The 20,931-nt window shown below is 34.5% G+C and overlaps 1 protein-coding gene across 3 annotated transcripts; it reads right to left on the bottom strand.

Moving 5' to 3' along the window:
- Positions 1-183: 183 nt before the first annotated feature.
- LOC111312356 (uncharacterized) lies at positions 184-15,307 on the bottom strand. 3 transcript variants are annotated; one of them, XM_022912550.2, is made up of 12 exons: positions 14,867-15,300; positions 13,661-13,800; positions 10,647-10,847; positions 10,320-10,442; positions 10,054-10,091; positions 9,845-9,974; positions 8,225-9,107; positions 4,638-8,089; positions 2,602-2,757; positions 2,330-2,431; positions 2,104-2,246; positions 184-849 (listed from the first exon to the last, which is right to left on the bottom strand). In XM_022912550.2, the coding sequence occupies exons 2-12, from the start codon at positions 13,736-13,738 to the stop codon at positions 570-572; spliced, it is 5,586 nt and encodes a 1,861-aa protein (XP_022768285.2). In that variant the 5' UTR covers positions 13,739-13,800; positions 14,867-15,300; the 3' UTR covers positions 184-569. The 3 variants fall into 3 exon arrangements, with proteins under 3 accessions (XP_022768285.2, XP_022768283.2, XP_022768284.2); XM_022912548.2 differs by having other exon boundaries at positions 4,638-9,107; positions 14,867-15,307; XM_022912549.2 differs by lacking the exon at positions 14,867-15,300 and adding an exon at positions 14,123-14,515 and having other exon boundaries at positions 4,638-9,107.
- Positions 15,308-20,931: the final 5,624 nt, after the last annotated feature.

Here is a 20,931-nt window from a genome sequence, read left to right as displayed (position 1 = left end):
TAGTACCATTGAGCACCCCAGGGGAAAACAAGGTTGATTGAAATCAGAAAGACGGGAGAAAATGAAGATTAATGGGGGTGACGAAAAGAAAACACAAGGTAAAGCAGCTAATCAACAAATAGCAGAGCCCCAACTAGTGGTGATGCAGATCAATGAAAGCAGAGATTAAGGGAGAGGGCCATAAGGGTTGAATTGTTGCTCCTAGTATTGAAATAAGAATGGTCTTGTCGATCAAAGAATTTGATTCACTATACAATAGAAGGACTACATCACTAGGACCGGGGGAAAAAGGTCCAAATGTTACGTCTATCTATACTTTATGATACTAGCAAACCCGTGACAATGACCGGGAAATATATATATTTTTTTACATAAAATACAGCTGCTTTGCATTTTAACATTGTGTACCAAGCTTGAAAAACTTGAACCCTGCAGTTGTTCAATAGCCCGTGAATCCACAGGAAATTTGATAATATAATGACAGGGAAGGAGCAGGCATTAACTTAAACTGTAAGCGTCATTTCTGGGACAGTAAACAGGGCATCCAGTGCACGGTTTGTTCTTCTAGCTCAGGAATGGTCTCCATGAGAGGCAGATGAGGAGTGAATTAAGTTTTGAGCTCTCCTGGATGCCCGAATATTCTTGAGAGTCATCATGAGTTTCTGTCTCTCTCCTTCAACCTCTGCAAATTGAAGGCTTAGCTGAGAGTACCGCTCATGCATCTCTTTTAGTTCAGTCTCTACAGCTCCATATCTTCCCTTTATCTCCAACATGTCTTTGATTAGCTCATTGATGTCCCTGAAACTTTTGAACACTGCTTCCTCATCATTGTGCTGTTTCAAGAAAGAGCTGGACCACGAGAATATTATGTCAAATTCTTTGATGTTTCATTTGCTCAGCTAGAGTTTAAATTATCGTTATCCTAATGTCCCTAATTTAAAACAGCAATGCATAATAAAATATGGATTTTCTGCACAAACTTGTTCGACATTTCATGAGACAATGAGGCCCAAAAAGAGAGAAATCAAAGCAATAAAGGGAAAGTTCAGTGGAAATCAAAACTAATAGGATATGAACATTAGTGAGAGGGGGTTGCTAATTTTGCGGGGATTCCACCTAAGAGAAGATATACCAAGTGTATGCCTATGAGATCTTTCCCAGTCAATGTTTTCTTTTAGCTCATTGGTTACATTATACATGACTGCAAATGGTTTTCAAATTCTTTTGAAGGGGAAGTACAAGCAAATTAAATGCGTATGAAGATGCATCCTCTGTATGGCATACAAGGATATCTGAGGACTAGTAATTGTTTTGATTGCTGCATCTAAATTACTGGTACACCAGATAAAAGGTCACCAAACAGGTCACTTCAGTCATCTTTTCAACCAAATAAAACTTGGCCAAAGCCAGAATCTGTTAACACAAAAAGAGTCACAACTCACGACGTACATACAAGTGTGTATCAGAATGCCACACCAGAAATTATGAAAGGGAGATCCCTCCTCTCTGGTTAATTCATAGTGACTTAATGATAAGCATGTGTTATAGCCAACAATTTCAGAACAGAAATAACAAACGTATGAGAATATGACCACAGTCGCATTGGAGGGGAAAAAATAAACTTAAATTAACTTATAAAGGTTGCAGACAGTAACAAAGTTACAAAGATATAACAGTTCCTGATCGCCTTATAAATAGAACCCAGACAGGTTGTTGTAGATCATGATAGAGTTATGTAACAAATTACTTTCATATAAGCCAGTTATCCTCGTTGGAAACTAGATTGACAAAAAGATGCTCAAGTCACAAAATAAATTTAATCTTTTATGAATTTCCTCTTATATATGTAAAACTCATACATGCATGCAATACTCTAGGGATTTAATATGCAGCAGGCTTAGAACTTTAAACATGGAAGACACAGAAAAACTCTTGAAGTGATCTTCAAGGCCTAAGCTATACAAGCCCCTGAGGCCAAGGTAAATTGCTTCCCTTAAGCAAAAGCTTCTCACAAGTGAGAGACTTGATCAAAATATTTTGTCAGTTAAGTTAGAAAAGGAATAAGAAAAGTAGACTAGTATTCTTTTGTAGGACATAGCATACCTCTGGAAAAGGATGCTTGATTTCTTCTTAGTTTGCAATGCCTCGGCAAGCTCAAGTTCCAATGCAAGTACCCTTTCTAATGCATTTCCACTTTCTGAATATTCATTAAACAAAGGAAATATGCTTCCCAATTCTTCATTCACCTGTGCAAAGGCAAAAATTGAGAGCCTACTTGAAGGGGCTTTTACCAAAACTTTATGGAAGTAAGAGGTCCATATTCATTCACCTTATGTAACTGCATCAATTCCCGCTGCAAACCTGGAAATTTGGGGTCAAAATGATGAAAATCTTCCAAAAGAAGCAGATTCTCATTTTTCATCCTTTCCAGCTAGAAGCAAAAAAAGTATATTAATCGCCATTATATTGGGTGTTATCCTAAACAAATTTTATGCCACAGCTGTAACAGAAAATTAAATAACATTGTCTCATGCTCAACAATATAAGAAATTGCAATATTCTCACTAACTTGCACCTTACAGGCCTATGCAATATACGTACCTCACAGTTTAGGTGGTCCATGCTAGATCTTAAACTTTGGGCTTTAAAATGATCATTGATTAGAGTTAGATGTTTTGCATCATTATTCAGCAAGTTCTCTTGGTTGACAAGTGCAAGACTTTGAACTCCATTTACCTCATTAGATGCAAGAAGATCCTGATAAACAATTAAGCAAATCATAATGAAAAAGAAATTTGAATAAGTAAATAGAAAGGTTGCACACAGCAGAGGAAAGAAAGTGAAAGTACATTAACATTTTCTTCAAAGAAATCTTCATCCAAGATTCTTGCTAAAGTAAGTAGGATAAATTTGAAATAAAGGTTTTCTTCCTGTTAGCATAAATTAATCACTTAGCACACCAGCACAAATATGCAACATAGCTTATCAAAGAACTGAAAGGCAGACTTTAAGATGAACACTTAATTTGAAGAAGCCGAGCTGCAGGCAAGAACTAGACTACCAGGGACATAGCAGTAAGACAACCACTGATACTTAAAGTTAGTTTATGTAAGCACTTATTTACCAGTTCGATTATGATCTAAATTTCTCTTAAGATTATGTTGGAAGTATGATAACCACAGGTACTTAAAAGTTAGTTTATGTCAGAGGTTATATATATATGTTTGATTATGATCTAAATTTCTCCAAGATTATGTTGGAAAATTTCTTGCCGGGAAGCTAGAAGAACTTGAATGGAAGGTTAAGGGTTATTTTTTAAGGCATTAAGTGGAGTTTACTTCTCATTATGTTACTAAGGATGAAACAGATCGAACACACACACGTGCGCGCGCACACACACACACATAACACCATATACATTCACATGTACATTTTTATCATATTTATAGGACCCACAAAATAAATAGGAAATAGAAAAGTATTTTTGAAGAAACAAATTTGTGCTGGCTAAAGCATGCCTCCCCTAGATAATTTCCGTCATGCATCACAATCTCCTCCTGAATTCACCCTTTGGCATTTGAGGGCCAAGTAAAAGGAAAATGTAGGATAAAGGAAGACAAGCCCATCCACAAGTTACATCATCACTTACATAGTTACATTTTTTTAAAAGAAAAAAAAAATTCAAATAGTATGACCTATTCACTACTTGCAAGTACTGCAAAAAGAGTTATAACATGTAACAAACAAATCTAATACTTCGCATTTCTACATAACTCATCAATTGCATGGACCTCTAACAATTTAAAATCAGTAAGGCAACTGAATTGTAATGTGAACATGTTTAGAATGCACTTGATTCATATTCTATCTGATGTAACAAATTTATCCATTGCATTGCGTTTCTATCTACCATAATAACTCATCAATTGCATGGACCTCTAACAAAGTCAAATCACTAAGGAAATTGAATTTGTAATGTGAACATGTTCAGAATGCACTTGATTCATACTCTATCTGAAAGAAATTAACATTGTGGTTAATTCAAAACCAATGGCCCATGCACTTATTTATACATTTCCTCGTGTTTTCCCTCTTTGCTTTGGTTGAGATTCCGCACAATTCTTTAACCATCATGATTGGTATAAATCATCCAAAAAAGTCCTCATAGCAGTCTCAAGCAAGAACATAAGGATGAAGCATTAGCAAAGGGAAGAGAAACAACTAAATGACCCACAAAATAGAAAATTAGGTAAAATAGGAGAAAAGCCGCTGAATAGATCACACAATTATGTTCACATTCTTATGTTAAAGCATAGAATTAATCACACAGAATAGATAGCTTCTAAGTAAAATATAATGCAATTGTCTTTAGATATTAATTCTTAGGACCAAATGCTTTTATGGTTCTTCCTTACAAAGGAAGATACGCACACTCAGCATTTACAATAAGTTGATCAACGTACTAAATTCTCTACAATTATATCATTAAATCAAAGGTAATGTGGAACAAATACATGCAACACAACAGAAACAACAGAATCATATGATACATAAAAATTTTAGTATTATAATTCATTCACAAACAGTGAATTACTAATTGAACCAAAAGATATTCCAAGCAAAATGTTAGAAGTTACCTTCTCAGGTTGCAAGTTCGTGATTGCACTGCTAGAGTCACTTTCATCAATGGGAACTAAGCATGAATTTTCTGCTTCTTCAGAGTTCGTTGAAGTATCTTGGTTCAAAAATTTCAGATCTACGTCCCTAGTTGGAGCATTAACCACCTCATTAGAGATGCAACCATCTTTCAGTTTGTCATTTCTTTCCTTCTGAACACTCATGGTTGATGAGGAGGTCTTGAGCAATTCCTTCACTATGCTAAGTTCAACTGAAATTCTAGATTTTTCCTCATTGCATTCTTGCAAAGAAGCTTCAAGTTTCTGTTTTTCTTCCTTACAGCATTCAAGGCTAATCATTGAGCAATCCAATTCAGCCTTCATCAGGTCATAAGCCCTCATTTTTTCACGCTTGTCCGAAATCAACAATTGTAACTCACCCTCCAATTCCAAGATCTTCACTCCCAGCTCTTCATTTCTCCTTAAATGAGAAGCTTCAGATTTCTTTCTATTCTCAATGTCATCAATGGCATCCTGTAATTTCCATAGCATTTCCTCACTATGCTTTTTGGAGATGGCCAACTGGTGCTTCAGTTCTTGTAGCCGTGTTTCATACTGTTCTTTGATAAATGCAATTCTTAAGGACTCTTGCATAGCAGTTGGTGGAGGTTCAGATTCCCTTTTCTCCCAAGCCAGGATGGACTCCGCATCAGCCTTATCTTTAAGCTCCTTGAAATGAATGGACAAGTTTTTGAACTCTTCAGTCTTCACAATCTGTTCAGAAAGTTTTTGAGAAAGCTCATTACACTGATTCTGCAGCAGCAGCACTTCATCCTTACGCCCTTCCAGTAAGTTTATCTGAGTGCCCTGTTCATCCAATTTAGCTTTGAGTGCTAAGACCTTGAGTTCCAGTTCTTCCTTCAATACTATCATATTATCAATCTCTTCTCGGGAACCAGCTAGTAAGTGCTTCAGCCTTTCAACTTCAAGAGCATGCTGATTTTTATCCTCACAGTAATCAAACTCAATTTTTTCAATCCTACTTTTGTAGTCCTGAAGTTCAGCTGTTACCGAGCTATTTTTTTTGAGAAGTAACCTGTTTTCAGCCATGGAAGCTTCTAACTCAGATTTGAGGGAGTCAAGGCTCACTGATAATCTTCCATTTTCTTCAATGCAGTGTGCTTCACGAGCAAGACAACCATTGAGCATGCTGTCAACATCAAGATGCTTCTTTTGAAGCTCCACAAGGTGCCTTTTGGGGAGGGAAAGTTGATGAACAAGGTCAGCTGTCCAGGTCTCATACTGAGTTCTTAAGAAAATGAAACTAATATCTGCAGCTATTGAAACTTCATGCAATCCAGACAACTGAGATTCCAGAAACGTAATAGAGGAAGATTCTTCACAAGCTTTGTTAAGGCACTCCTCAGACTGCTGCAAAAGACTGCAAACTCTAGATTTCTCTGATTCTAGATCTGATAAAATTTGCTTGAGATGGACCAGTTCAGATTTCTGCTGATCAAAGTGCAACAACTGTTGGTGCTTCTTATTCATTTGGCAAGTAAGGTCTGTAACCAAACTCTCTAATTTATCTTTGGAGCTTCTTTCAGCTTGCAGCTCTTCATGCACAGAACGCAAATTTTCTTTCAAACCAGTAAGCTCCAAAGAAAGCTTGGATGACTCCTCAGATTTATCCTCTAAAGATTGCATCAAAGCTTTGTTTTCATCCATGAGTTCAGCCACAGTCAACTTACTACTTCCAAGTTCTTCATTGACAGCCTCTAACACCAGGAGTTCTTCACCAATCTCCCTATTCTTAGAAATAAACTGTTGCAGCTCAGCTTCAAAATGCTCAAGATCAGATAAAAGATCTTTCTGCTGCTGTGCATAAGTCTCTTCAACTTCAGAGCTAACCTTGAGCTTTTCAGCAACAGCTTCAATTTCTAACTGAAGCTTTTGTACCACTACATTGGATAAATCTATTTTATCAAACATGGATCGTATATCACATTCGAACTTCTGTTTCAGTACCACCATCTCCGATTCCACCACACTTAAAGACACCTGTGCCTTATCTCTTTCATCCATCAGACCTTTCTTTTCCTTTAAGAGATGAAGAAATTTTTCAAGTGCATTATTCTGGACCTCTTCTAACCACACCATGACAGATGTCAAGTCCTTGGACTCAATATCCTGACCAGCCAAGTTACTTCCAAGGGATTCGCCAAAAATTTTACAATAGGATGACAATAACTTCAGCAACCTGTTTCGCAGAAAGTCAACAGTATTCTGCAGATTTTTCTTCACAATAACCAATTCTTCAAACTCAGTTTTGATCATTCTCAACTCTTCCTGCAAAGAAGAATTATCATGTTGAAGTTTACTATTTTCCAGGTTTTCCTCCTTCAATAAATTAGCCAACTCTGTTTTCTCCATGACACAGGTATCATATTTGTTCTTGTAACTTTCGTATTCCATCAAGTGGCACTCTAATTCAGCCAACTTCTCACAGAGAAGATTATTTTCATGGGTGACACTTTCTACATTTGCTTCCAGAGTTTGTTTTTGCAGAGCCATGTCATTATATGTGGCAGTGCAAGTAGCCTTGTACTCATTAAGGAAATGAACATTATCCATAGCTGTTTGCAGCCTCTGCATCAATAACTCCTTGGTCTCAACCGACATTTCCAATTGCCGTGTAAGTTCATCTATTCTCTCTTTCATAGGTTTAACATCAGCACTTGCTTCAAGCAAAGTTTCTTGTAGAGTCTTTGAAAACACATCCAAGTACACATTTTGGTAATGCATTTCACAAACTTCTTCTTCAACCTTCCAATAAAGGCTTTCCTGTAAATGGAGGGATCTTTTCAAGTCCTTTAAAAGAATATCTCCACCCAACTGCTGTTTGTTCACCCCTACATCCTGATTTTGACAATGCAAAGGCTTGGTGGGATGGAATTTTTCAGAATCTAGTCCACGATTCTGCACCATCTCCAAGTATCCTTGGGAATTTGGTTGTGAAGAATCTACAAAAGCTTGCCTGATGAGATTCTCATTTGCCTCAAACACAGACATAACCTGGGAAGAAAGCAGCTCAAGATCCTTTTGTAACTGCCCTACTGCAATTGAATAATTAAGACGTGCTCTTTTGAGTGCTGCTTCAGCAATTATAGCCCTGCTTTCCAGTTCCTTGCTAAGAGATTCCAAATCTTGTTTTTCTTCAGCAAATCTCAAGATCTGTTCATTCATATCTTGGCGCATAGTCTCCATCTCAGCTTTAGTTGATTGCACCCTATACAAGCAAGTAGAATGCTCATTTCTGAGGCTCTGCAATTCTCCTAGCATCTGCCTTTGGTTTTCCTCAAGCTCCTGAACAAGAGCTTCATAGTAGCACTCCATCTGGTCCATTTTCTTTGCAAGGCACTCCCGCTCAGCTTTTGATTCATCCAACTCTCTCAGAAGTTCAAATATTTTGCCTGTCATTGCATTAGTAGCACCCAGAGAATCAGGTTCATGTGACATAAGACCAGGCACACTAACACATGGAACCATGCCTAGTTCGGGTTGAGAAAGGTCTGCATCAAAACTAGTTTCTGGCATAAAAGGCTCACCATTAATTAAACTCACTTCTCTGGTACCCTTCATGTTGCATCTGTCAGATTGTACTGATCTAAGAACAGATATTTCTTTTTGAGTTCCTTGTTTGAGATCTTGCAGAATACCAAGCAATGCATCCAAGTCTGCATGAAGGAACCTATGGTCTCTTTCATGGTAATTCAAATATGTCTTGTTTTGAAGTTCCCTTATCTTATCCTCCATAACAAGAATCCCCTTGGACCATATCACCTCTAAGTCTTGAGATAAGTGATCCTGATCTTTCTTAATAGCATCTTTGCGGGTCAATGGAGAACATAGTTTAGAATTTTTCATCCGCTCAAGATCATCTTTCAACTTCGAACACTCAGATTTTAAAGCAGAAACCTCTTTTACCAACCTTTCTCCTGAAGAAATCTCAGTGACAAGTTGCTCAGCAAAATTCTCTGTTTCAGCACCTATTTGACTAGCTTGATTTTGTAACAAGCCAACTTCCCTCTTAAGTTCCTGAATGGATGACTCTGCCACTTCCAAGCATCCTCTGAGTCTGCTATTCTCTTCATAAGCAACAGTTAAGTCATTATCCGCAGAATAGTCTGAACTCCAGCCATGAACCCAATCATTAGTCCCCTGTGCCAAAAACCGATGATCAGAGGGATCCCCTTTCTCTTGCTGAGGGCTGTGACTAAGTCCAACCAAATCACCGGAAACTGTACTCTTCAGGCTGTCAATTTCATGAGTGCTGGACGTATCATGCTTCTCTGCATATAAACTTTCTGAAGTATTTGAAGAGCCATCAAGCCCAACAGCCGAGTCTTCACAGTCTTCATTCAAGCCAACATCTTCTTCAAGCAAAGGGTGCTCTTTAGATTTTTCTTTAAATCTAACCCTTGCATTGATCTATATACAGAAGAAAAGGTGACAAAGATTAGATTATCTCCTATTGCAGAAAACAACATGAAAGCACTTGCTGCTCATTCATAAAAAAGCTTGGAACAACTAAAGATCCTATAATATAGACTTTCATATAACTTAACCAAATTTTAACCCAAAATGTAGAAAAACCTGAACATATGTGAAAACTCTATTCAAAAGATACATTGAACGTACTTGTTGCACATTGGTATTGTAGCATGGGACTGCTAAAGAGTTTTATAATATGAATTTTACTCATCTTCACAATCATTTAACCATATTAACTTCAGTAACATCTTCACATTGACTCATAACCCACAGCCTCTTCCATGGTTTCTATAGAAAAGCCATAAAAATCCATGCAAATATTAATGGCATTCTCAGTAACAACAAGCTCTATTTAATCATTATCTCTGTGATTTTCATATTCTTCTAACTTCAACCAGGTGCCAACACTTCTCTTCAATAAGTGATCTCATAGACATTAAAATCACTAATCTTTTCAAGAGGAATATATATTGCAACCTGTGTTCCTCATTAGATGAAGAACTGTCATGGAAAGGAAAGAACTATGACCAATTATGCTTCTCTGGCAAAGGTTTATTTATAGGTATATGTGTAAAGAGTTCAATGTAGAAGCATGAAACAAAAGTAAAGAACCTTAACTACAATACAACGCAAATAGTAGTATCCAGGAATAAAAAGGAAACAAATGACTGAACCTTATCCGTATGACTGTAGATGATCTCCTCAGAAACTGAAACTTTCCCGGAAGAAGACTGATCAGGACCATTATGATCTGGCCCTGCCGGCAATCCCCTCTCTCTAAGTTCTCGTTGCTGTTCAAACTCCCTGAGATCAATTGTAATTACCAATAAGCAGTCTGAATTTAGCTGAAGCACGAAGTTTATGTGTTTTCAATAAATAATACCTGAAGCCAGTTTTAGATGTTAGCAGTTGTACAGTGACCTGTCATTGAATACAAATTAAACATTATTTAGGCATAAAATAATATAAATCTCCACTAACAGAGAAGAAACTGCAACAACAAATAAGAAAGAGTTCCACACAGTTTATAGAGGAAGCTACACAGAAACATTTTAGCCTATAACTACATGCATGACCCAATTAATCCAACAAGAAATAAAAAAAAAAAAAATCCCCCAAGAATGTTTTGAGAAATCAAAAAGTCCTCACATGTAATATAGCTCCAGAATCACAGCCATGAAGAGGCAATGGAACAACAGAAGGCTTTGATGCATCAGCATAATCTGCAAGGTTGATGGTAGCCTCACCAAGAAGAGTGGATCGTGAGGAACCCTGATACCAATCAGATTAAGGTAAAAGACATAGTTAAACTCAGCTAAAATCAGAAGATGGTAAGAAAAATCTGCTCTGACTGTGACTAGAGGTGTGAAATGAACTGTCTCAATCAAGGGAATTTGCAATTCACCTTTGGATCATACTAACAGTGTGTGTGTGCACTCAAGTTTTCCAACTGGAGTGTAAGGATTAGGATCTAACCATTGCCACAACAAGCTTATACAGTTTTTCATCAAATTGTTTTGTTTTGATGTCTTGGAGAAGCCTCGTAGTCTCATAGATTGGATCAGCCCATTTGCAAGTTCCATTTCTCACATTTGCTTTGGTTGTCTTTGCAGTTGCTTTTCCAGAATCAGCAGGAATGAAGGATATATACAGTTTATCCCATCCACTTTGTGGAATCTGAATTGCCCAGAAAAAGTATACATAGTATGCGGTCAGTGCAGCAATTGAGATGAATGATGCATCAGAATATGTTTTCCAGTGATGAAAGATGGACAAACAGTCATACGTTAGATTAGCAACATATATAGTAGGAAACTTCAGAGTACTTTTAGTACAGACCAGATGAAATGCTGGAAAATATTCATTTAGATGATTCAAGTTCAAACAGTTTAGAGCTGAAGTCTAGTTGACTAAAGTTTAACCATCTTATTCTTCCCCCAATTTTATGGTTGATAAGAACAATTAAATGCTGAAAAAATGGCATGCAACAAATGCTCACAAATTAGCAGGAAACATAAGATTTATGCACAGACCAGATATATAGAACGAAAAGGATTCATTTAGATGACTCCAGTACTTTAGGGTTGAAATCTAGAGGACTAATGTTAAACGTACTAAATCTTCTCCTCGTATCATGGATGGTTAATATATATCATCAAAGCTAAAACAGGCATTAACTTAAAGCATTGACATAATTACCAATTAAAGCATTAAATCCTAATTTCAATCGTACGGATGGGTATTACAATAAATTGCTTGCCTTTTTTTTCTCATTACATGGATGTTATCCTATATACAAATAGGTTTTATACCTTCTTAAAATCTTTAGGTGGCTTTTGGTTCGGGGGAATCCACAAATTTTATCTCGGAATCTTACTGGTGGGTATTTTATTCCAACATTTGGTTCAAGGTAATCCAATTACAAGGGGAAAGTGACAGATTTCCAATAGTACTCAAAGTCCCAGAATCAGAAGCCCACCTCTCCCTATGATATTCTAAGATTACGGGGGAAAGTAGAGTTATTCCCAAATTTGACCTGAATAAAAAATTGTGAAATAGCCGTTATCCCTTATGAAAAGCATGTATAAAAGTAACTGCAACTCAATTGTAGGTTTTTGCTGCTAAATTTTTTTTTTTTTGTGATTGCAATTAATGGCGTTTGGCATGAAAAAACGCCTCTCCCTATGGTATTCTAAGATTTCAAGGGGAAAGTAGCGTTATTTCCAAATTTGACCTGATTAATGGCGTTTGGCATGAAAAAAAGCCTTAAATAATCCCTTTCAAAAAACATTACAGGACTAGAGAGAGGGATTGAATGTATGACCTTATGATTAATAACCATATGCTCTAATCAACTGAGCTACTCTAGTTCTTTTATATTTTATCTCTTAAATCTTATAAGTAATGAAACGGATTATTTAAGGCATTTTTTTGTCAAAAACGCCTTAAATAATACCCCTCAAAAAACATTAAAGCACTAGAAGGAAGGATTAAACCTACGAACTTATAGTTAATAACCATATGCTCTAACCGACTAAGCAGATTATTTAAGGCGTTTTTGGACCAAAATAATCCCTGATACATTTTAAAGGGGATTAATTAAGGGGTTTTAGACCAAAAAAGCCTTAGATAATCCCTTTTAAAAAAATTAAGCGGATTATTTAAGGCGTTTCTCAACCAAAAACATCCTAAATAATCCCCAATATTTTTTTATTGATGATATTTTATAAATAAAAACATCAATCAAATAAAATGTCTTCTTTTGCTACTAAAGGCATCATTTGTCATTTGGGCATTTATTATTAATAAAAGCTAATAAAAAGTTGCCATAATATATGTCAGGGAGATTATGGTAATTATTCAAAAATTAATATATGTGGATTCCTTCCAACCAAACAAGTGAATCTAAATACTGAATACCCTGAAAATGGAAGAAAACCCGGGTATCGCACTTTCCCGAGGATCACACTTTCTCCTAGAATCCAAGATTCCACGAACTAAAGCCCCCTTACAGTTTTTTAGTACACCATGGCCCCAATGCAAGACTCAAGATGATCATGTGTCAATTGCGGAAGCAAGAGGATTGACACCTTTTCCTTATAGATATGATGATATAGAACCCATAGGCAGGAATGTTATACGCTAAAGTATGCAATCTGCAGTCAAGGAACAGGTTCTGGAAAAAACTAAATTCATGGCTACTGCATAAAAATTACTCTCTCAAGCAGTTGACCTGTAAAACTCCCGGACATTGAACAATCTACAACCATTTTGTAAACTTTCCCTTCCAATTTTTTTCCTTGGGAAATGGAACATATATTTTTTTGAAGTGCCAAAAAGGTTGAACCAAAACTATTTAACTACAAATACTACCCAAAGACTCAAAAACAGTACTTTGCTTTCAAAATACATATTTCCTAGCAAACGCAAGCAATATAGAAGGAAATGTAGTCACATGGTAGAAGCAACATAGAAGATAAAATCTTAGAACATTCAGATAATAGAACTAAAGACATTCAATGCATTGTCATCAGATTTCTTAATTCACCTTAACAAGCTACATTCTTCAATTTGGCACACATTTATTGTTAGATAAATTATTAAATTCTAATAGGTTAAGGTCATGAATGGCCCTGAACTATAGTAAAATGTTTAATGTGGTACCCAAACTTTAAAAATTTCTAATGTGAGACTTGAACTATGAATTTATTAACTAATGTGGTACTTGAAGAATTGTTTGTCCATCACGTGTCACTGTTTGGAGCTAACCACATTAGGGGTGAGTACCATATTAGTTAATCGATTCATAGTTCAAGTACCACATTGATCATTTCACTATAATTCAGAAGTTATTCGTAACATTAACCCAATTCTAACATACCAATTCATCAACCTGTAATTTGATCAAATCTATATGGAGATCAATAAGGGATTAACTTTAAACAAAAAACATGTGCCACAAAATTTCAAAAATACAAAATGGGACTTACATGTGTAGCATGGAATTGTAACCGGAATACAACTTTTATTTTACTCTTCTCAATCTTCCACTTAGTGATCCTCGACATTACCAGCAAATCAATTAGCCACTAGCTGTATGACATACAATCCCCCTTTGATTAAACTGCCACTGCTTATATCAAAACAACCAAAAAAGGACCATATCATTTCCACATAGACTGCTGAGACCGGTTAAAACTAGTTCAAGTGCAAGTGTAACAGATGCTTGAAATCCAAAGCCTACTGCAAGCATTGAGATCCCATGACTAAAGTATACTTCACCAAGACAATAACATAATTAGAAGAAAAAATATTAAGAGCAAACAACAGAGTTTTCTTAAACCCCCAAATGCACACAAGGTCAATTCAGATCAAGGTTTATGTTCAGTTAACAGGAACCCAAACTAAAAGCAATTCCAAGTTAACGACTAAAAAGGAAAAAAAAACAAAACCTTAAACTCTGCTTAGTTCAATGATCTGGTCTAGTGAGTTTGACTTCACCATTGCTTCAGAAACCAACACAAGATCCAGATAGAACAGAGTGTAAAGAGAACATCTGAACTAAAAGCCAAATTAGAGACAAAGAAAATGGCTAATTCCAGAACATAACTTGCTCAAAGAAAGGCAAAAACTTCCCCAAAATGCCAGACCCCAGAAACAAATTTTAAAATGCTGACTTGAAAATTCTCGGATCCAAACCCTTTTTTATTTAAAAAAAAAAAAAAGAAAGTGAATTTCAAAATTTTTAATCTGAAAAACAGGACCAAAAAAAAAAAGGAAAGAAGAGAAAATGCCACCTCACACACTTAGAAACAAAGAAGCAAAAGATCACCTTCAAAAAGACTGACACAAAAGGAAAAAGGAATAGAGTAAAAGAGAATCCAAAATCAAATGCCACAGCCAAATGTAGAAAAAGGAATAGCACCTATGACAAAACTTCAAAACACCACCACTCTTTTTTTCCTTTTCTTTTTTCTTCTAAGAAAACATTTAAAAAAAAAAAAAAAAAACCCAAACTTGTCACTGGATAAACAAAAACAAAAACCAAAACTGATCCAATTGAAAAAACATCAATAAATGCACAGAAAAACAATAATCCATGTAAAAAGTTGACATTTATAGTCCATTTAACCACTAAAAGAAAAGAAAAACAAATACACAATAAAATAATGCTAAGGAGCAATGTGGTTAGGTACCCAGTAGCGGATCTGCAGCTGCTTAAACTAGAAGAAAGAGTAGATGAATCTTTGCAGAGAAGGTTGTGTTTTTTCAGACAAAACCACAGTAATTAAGGAAAAAATAAAAAAAGCAAGTTTTGAGAGACACAGGAAAAAAACCAATCTTTTTATATTTTTGAACTGTTGGGTTGTTTTTAATGTTTGTTGCGTGGGTGTTTTGCAAGTTGAAATCTTTTCAGTTGGGTGAGATTTTTGGGAGATTGGGTGTTTTAGTTGGCGTAAACAAAGAAAAACTGTTGGAATTTGGCTTTGATTTAAGAAAAAAAAAAAGAAGATTAAGAAGAGAATAATAATAAGGTGAAATGGAGACTTGTTTGCAGGTAAAATATCAGCTTTCAGAATTCAATTGATGGGATTTGATTTGTATTAGCAGAAAAAAGAGACATCCCGCCAAAGCTTGGAGTTGTTGGCGATGGAGTATTATAAATTAATTAATAAAAATTTAGATAGATTTATTAGAATTTAAAAAGCAATTATGAATGTTCATATGTGGGGTATGACACTTTTTATTTTACTGAAAAAACCCACCTTTTTTTTGGCTTTTTTTTTTATTACAGGGATTAGCTCAGGCTTTGTTTGGAGTTTTCAGATGTTTAAGCAAAAAAAGGATTCAGCCATTACTGATTTCCATTTCAGACATAGCTGGACCAATTCTGAATTTGATGGTTGTTTGAGGGATCAATATTTCTTTGGACCACCATAAATTACTCAAAATAGTTACAAATTTTAATCTTTTCTTTCCATTGCTTGCTTAGGAAATTTTGCTTTTTCTTTTTCTTTTTCTTTCTTTTTTTTTTATTCCTAGTGATTTGTACCTTTCGAATTTGTGATTGAAATTGTTACTTGACTTTATATCATAACAAAAAATTAAATGACTTTTGGATGCCCTGATAAAATTTATTTAGTACTATAATTTACTTCTATAGCTTCACATGCTCTAGCTCTACAAGTAATTCAATTTTAATTTTCAATTTTGACTGTTTACAGTAAAACACACTGTATTTTTATTACAAAAAAGTTTATTTTGATAATTTTCACGATCATAAAATGACAATGAAAAAAAATTTTCATCATTTCAAAAGGACTTAAGATTTTGGAAAATATGGTGATACCCTATAACTTCTTTACAGCTCAAACATAAAGCATGATTTTATTGACAATGGACTACCATTTGGAGGTGTCAATTCAGGTTTTTTTTTTTTTTTTTTAACTTATTCCATGGTTCCCAACCAAAGTACCAGCCAAAGAAAAAGAAATGAAGAGAAGAAGGCCATCATGGGGCATATTCAGTGGCCGAAATGGACCTTATGCACATGGCTTTGTTATGGTAAAGGCCCTCCATTTTTTCTTTTTTTCTTTTTTTTGAAATCTAAATCAGAATTTTCATGATATTAATTTTGTCACAAACACACCTTAGCTAAAAGCTAAGTGACAGTGTGATAGGCCCAGGAAGCACGTGCACCCCCCCAAGTTGAAAAGAAAAAGGAGGATCATGATACTATTATTTTTCCCCTTCACATGAACAGATCTTAGATCTGAAACATAGGGTTTTTTTTTTTTTAATGAGATCATGATTTAATATACTTTAAATCCCAACTTTATTGTCCTTTTATAGTAACTTCATATTAATTTTTACAAGTCTCTTTGACTTTAATTATATAAAAAAATGGTAAAAGAAAAATCTATTTCTAATAATTTTCATTTTTTCATAAACTAAATTACCTGTCTTTGACATGATTAATCATATCTACTTTATTATTTTGCGATAAAGAGGCTCAGTTGTTTACATAAAGTGTCATAAATTGCCATGATGTTACCCTTAGACCGAAATAAGAGGGCCAAACTTCTCCATGGGCCCATTTTTTATCTTTATCTTCTCTTTTTATAAGAATCTTGAATCCATTTCCGTTCTCATAAATCATAAACAATTAGAAAATTAGCCATGTTATGCGACGATATTTACAATTGTTAGAAAAAAATTAATTATTTTTTATTCAATCATTGATTTTGTTTTTATTGTATATGTGTATATATCTATAAATATATAATTTAAATATTTAACAAATATGTTTTTTTTTAATTTAATAAATAATAAAGCAAAAGAAGTAGGTATATTAATTTTTTTAAAATTTTTTTACTCAGTTATGTCTAGAAGAATAATTTTCTTTTATCTAAACAGAATATAAATTATTTGAGTTTTTACTTTAATAGAAGTGTATGAGTGTATTTCATTCAATGATTTGGATTTTATCTTTTTAATAAAATTTTATAATTTTTTTTTTGTAAAATTTATACTTTTAGCATAATTTTTTAAATTTTTATATTTTTAAAGAATTATTATAATTTTTTCAATAAAATCCATCCCATCCCAAGTCCAGCGAAGTGGAATAGGTGTCATACATGCATAGATAAATTGTTTTAAATCTCAATTATCCTTGATAATTAACAAAAATTTTTTGACAGATGTTGCTCATCTATGCATGAATAGTAAAAATGTTCATGACCGAGTCAACTCCATTGACCTTTTGAAAATTTGCTCAAAGCTCCATTTAATATGTTGAATCAAAAAAATTCAAAAAAAAAACTAATTATTAATATTTTCAAAATTAAACAAAAATATTTTTTTATTAATTAAGTAATGTCTCAAATCTTATCGGATTTGATTGATGAACGATCTTAGTTAATAGTGACCTTTTTTTAAAAGGTACATATTAATTTTTATAAGTTATTTCTATACTACGTGGCAATACTAATTTTTTTAGGTGTGAAAAGTAACAATTTTATGTTAATTTAAATATAGTTTAGATTGAAATATATCTGCCTTTCATAAATAAAAAAGTAATACTAAAAAATTAAATAAAATATTAGTGTATCGAATTATTGATGCTGAATTTATATACATAAACAAAAATTTTCAATTATCTACCTTTTGGGTTTTTGTTTCCCCCTTTTTTTTTTTTTGGCACAAATAAGATTCAGAGTACATACTCATCAGTTCTTCACCACACAAATGCAAAGTTTGCCTGATCTGTCTACTTTATCAAGCTAAAAGGTCTTTTCTTTGGCAATAATATCAAATCTAAAAGGTTAAAACCAAAAAATTAAAACAACAAAAATCTAACTAGGACCGAGCCCATAATTAAAAGAAAACAACATGGTCCCTCAGACAACTTTTGTCATCCCATATTTGGTTTCAAGTAGCTTTTTCTTTAGAATAATCAGGAGAAGAAACCTTAGCAGAATGGGTTTTCTTAGACACCCAGAAGAAACAACCAGCAGGGATTTTCTTTTCATCAGGAATGTTATCACTCTTTGCCTGTTCCTTCTCCATTTTCTTCATTTTCTCCTTATGTAAAGATCGCATTACGTAAGCTTCTGCTAGACCACCTCCAACCGTTGCCATTGCCAAACTGATAATTAAGAACTTGTTTGAGGAACTAAGGATTCAGATGGTGTGAGATATTTAGCTGGGCTTGTCTTTGAGAGCAAACAATTAGGATGGAATGAAATAATTGATTCCTGGAACGATCAGCTTGCCAGGAAATTTGTAGGCTGCCGTGGGGGAAAAATGGGGAAACTTCCATGTAGGGTCATGTGGAATATGGTTTGAATTTGGCTTGGCAGCCAAGGAATCGATAGGCTGAATTAGTTGAATTCCTTTTTTTTTTCTTTTTTTGTGGTGTGAGTGATTCTGAGAACGTGCTGGATTCTACTCTCTTTTACGTAATATTTTTGAAGGGGTGGCGTCAGCGAAAATCTGTCAAAAAGTTATAGTCACTGAGTTGGCGTGCGTCAGCAATGATGTGGCATGTTTTGGTTTGGTTTTTACCTTTCGTTGGAGTACTCAGAGACTTCTTTGAGTGGACTATGCAGTCCATGCTCCTTTCATGGATGGTCATGCCTTTGCCAATTTCTCGTTTCGCATGTCAAGAGTTCACTGAATATAAATCAAATCCATCACATCACTTGTAAATTACCGTATTTTTTCTTCACAAATTATTATAGTTAGCAATTATCCTTTTTCATCTCCAAAAAAAATTGTCATTGAACAAATAATGCATTATAGAGATTTCAACGGTGGCTGGCTTTTTTTCCCAATTTTTGACAGCTGTTTCATTCAGCCCCACTTTATGCTTGGAGTAAATTTCTTACCTGTTATTGCTGGCTTTTTTTTCTTTATGAGATTTCCCCTATGTCCCAAAATGACTTGGGATTCTGTTCATTTCCCTCTAGTAAATCATTATTCTGGATTCCTATTAATTCTTCCTAATTGTTCATGTGCTTTAAGAAAAATCATACTACTAATTGACATTGTATCACTTTGTCATCGTTCGGGATATCAAATATTCCTTGTTATCAATTAGAATTATCATCACCACTCATCAATCTATGGTTGTCAATGTCATTAATCAATTCTCTCCAAAAAATCATTAATTGTTAAGTAAAAATAGAAAGAAAAAGCTTGGCTATCATCATGTTTATTCGGACTAAGGCATGCTTTATGATCATGAAAGGATAAAAACACGAAGATTAATTAGGAAACCGAATACAACCAAAATGCCATAGTCGTTGTTGTGATTTATGATATACCATTCACATTGAGTTGCTACCAAACACTATATATATGAGATACCAATACTTTGGCTAAAACATTGCGAATAAAGAGGAAGAAATTAGTAAAGAAAGTACACAGGCCATTTTAACTATACAAAGGCTGCTAAGTATACAAGTTCCAGCATGATTCGATAAGATCAATAACCCCAACCTTACAGCAACCTCAACAAAATAAGCATAATAATAAGATTAAGACGAGGCTAATTGCGATAAGTTCAAAGGAATAGTCCAATCGATTTCACGATATGGTTGAATTCACATTTCAAGCAAATAGGTAGCTTATTCAATTGCATTAATTTTCATTTCCCACTACAGATCGTTGGGCGTTGCTGACATCTAGGAGAAAACTGAAATAAAACAGAAAAGATAGCAAGGAAAACACTACTATAGGAACCAATATTTTACATTTAGATAGCAATGTAACAGACAGCAGATAATTCCAGTTAACCTTTGCTGTGGTCACAACTCTTTACTTCTTTTCTCTCGTGTTCCAATGTTGATTCATGAGTGGGATTTATCTTCTTGAACACTGATGAGAAACAACCATTAGATTTTTTCACTACAAAATCAATCTGTCTTTCTCTTTCTTCTTCCTTTCTCTTCATTTTTTCTTTATGGAGCTTCCGCATCATGTACACTTCAGCAAGTTGGCATTCAGAAGTTGCCATGGCCTAGAGGCTAAAACTATAGCGATAACCAAATTATGGTTTATATCAGATTTATAGCTGTTTGTATCAGATTGGGGAGCAAGCCATCACAAAAATCTTGAACTGACTACTATTGTAAATATTTCTTGTTTTTGCTAACTATTTGGTGGCGGTTTGGATTATTTTTAGACAAGGACACTAGAAAAGGAACAGGGAACGTGTAAAGTGCTGATTTGTTGGATGGTGGACGTTTAGCTTGGTGAGCAAGGTATAATATTAGATTTGCTGATTTTCTGACTTTATAAATTTTTTTAGATGATGCCATGTTGTTTGGAATTTTGAAATCTTGGCTCTTCCTGAGAAAGACTTAGAATGAGCCAAAGCAATGAGACTAGCTCGACGCTATACACTGTTTTCATTTTTTTTTTCTTCATTTTACTTTTCTGAATAAAAAATTACACTTCTTTGAAAATTATTTTAGCTACTGTCAAATTGAAAATTTCTACTTCAAACACATGTTAGATAATTAACTGAGAGTTCAACAAATCACTATCATATAATTAAATTTAAATAACAACTGATTTGGATGTGGATGAAAATCAAATTTTTATCGAAATTCCCAAAATTGAAGCCACTATCTCTTGCTTCTGGATAGTGCCTCTAAGCCTCCCGATGTTCACATGAAAGGAGAGAAAAGAGAAGGAATTACTCTCAAACATTGTTTCAAATTGAAGTTATTAAATTGAATGGACGAACCACATA

This window comes from Durio zibethinus, chromosome 1 (genome assembly GCF_047325235.1).
Source record: "Durio zibethinus cultivar Kanyao isolate XHJ-2024 chromosome 1, ASM4732523v1, whole genome shotgun sequence".
Lineage (NCBI taxonomy): Eukaryota > Viridiplantae > Streptophyta > Magnoliopsida > Malvales > Malvaceae > Durio > Durio zibethinus.
Note: the sequence above shows the minus strand (reverse complement) of the source record. Positions and strands in the feature narration are given on the sequence as shown.

Coding starts and splice junctions, on each gene's coding strand:
- LOC111312356 (XM_022912548.2), bottom strand. CDS start 13,738: ATGTCGAGGATCACTAAGTGGAAGATTGAGAAGAGTAAAATAAAAGTT. Junction 10,443..10,646: donor ATAAGCTTGTTGTGGCAATG/GTTAGATCCTAA, acceptor GATTGGTATCAG/GGTTCCTCACGATCCACTCT. Junction 10,092..10,319: donor ATTCTGGAGCTATATTACAT/GTGAGGACTTTT, acceptor ATTCAATGACAG/GTCACTGTACAACTGCTAAC.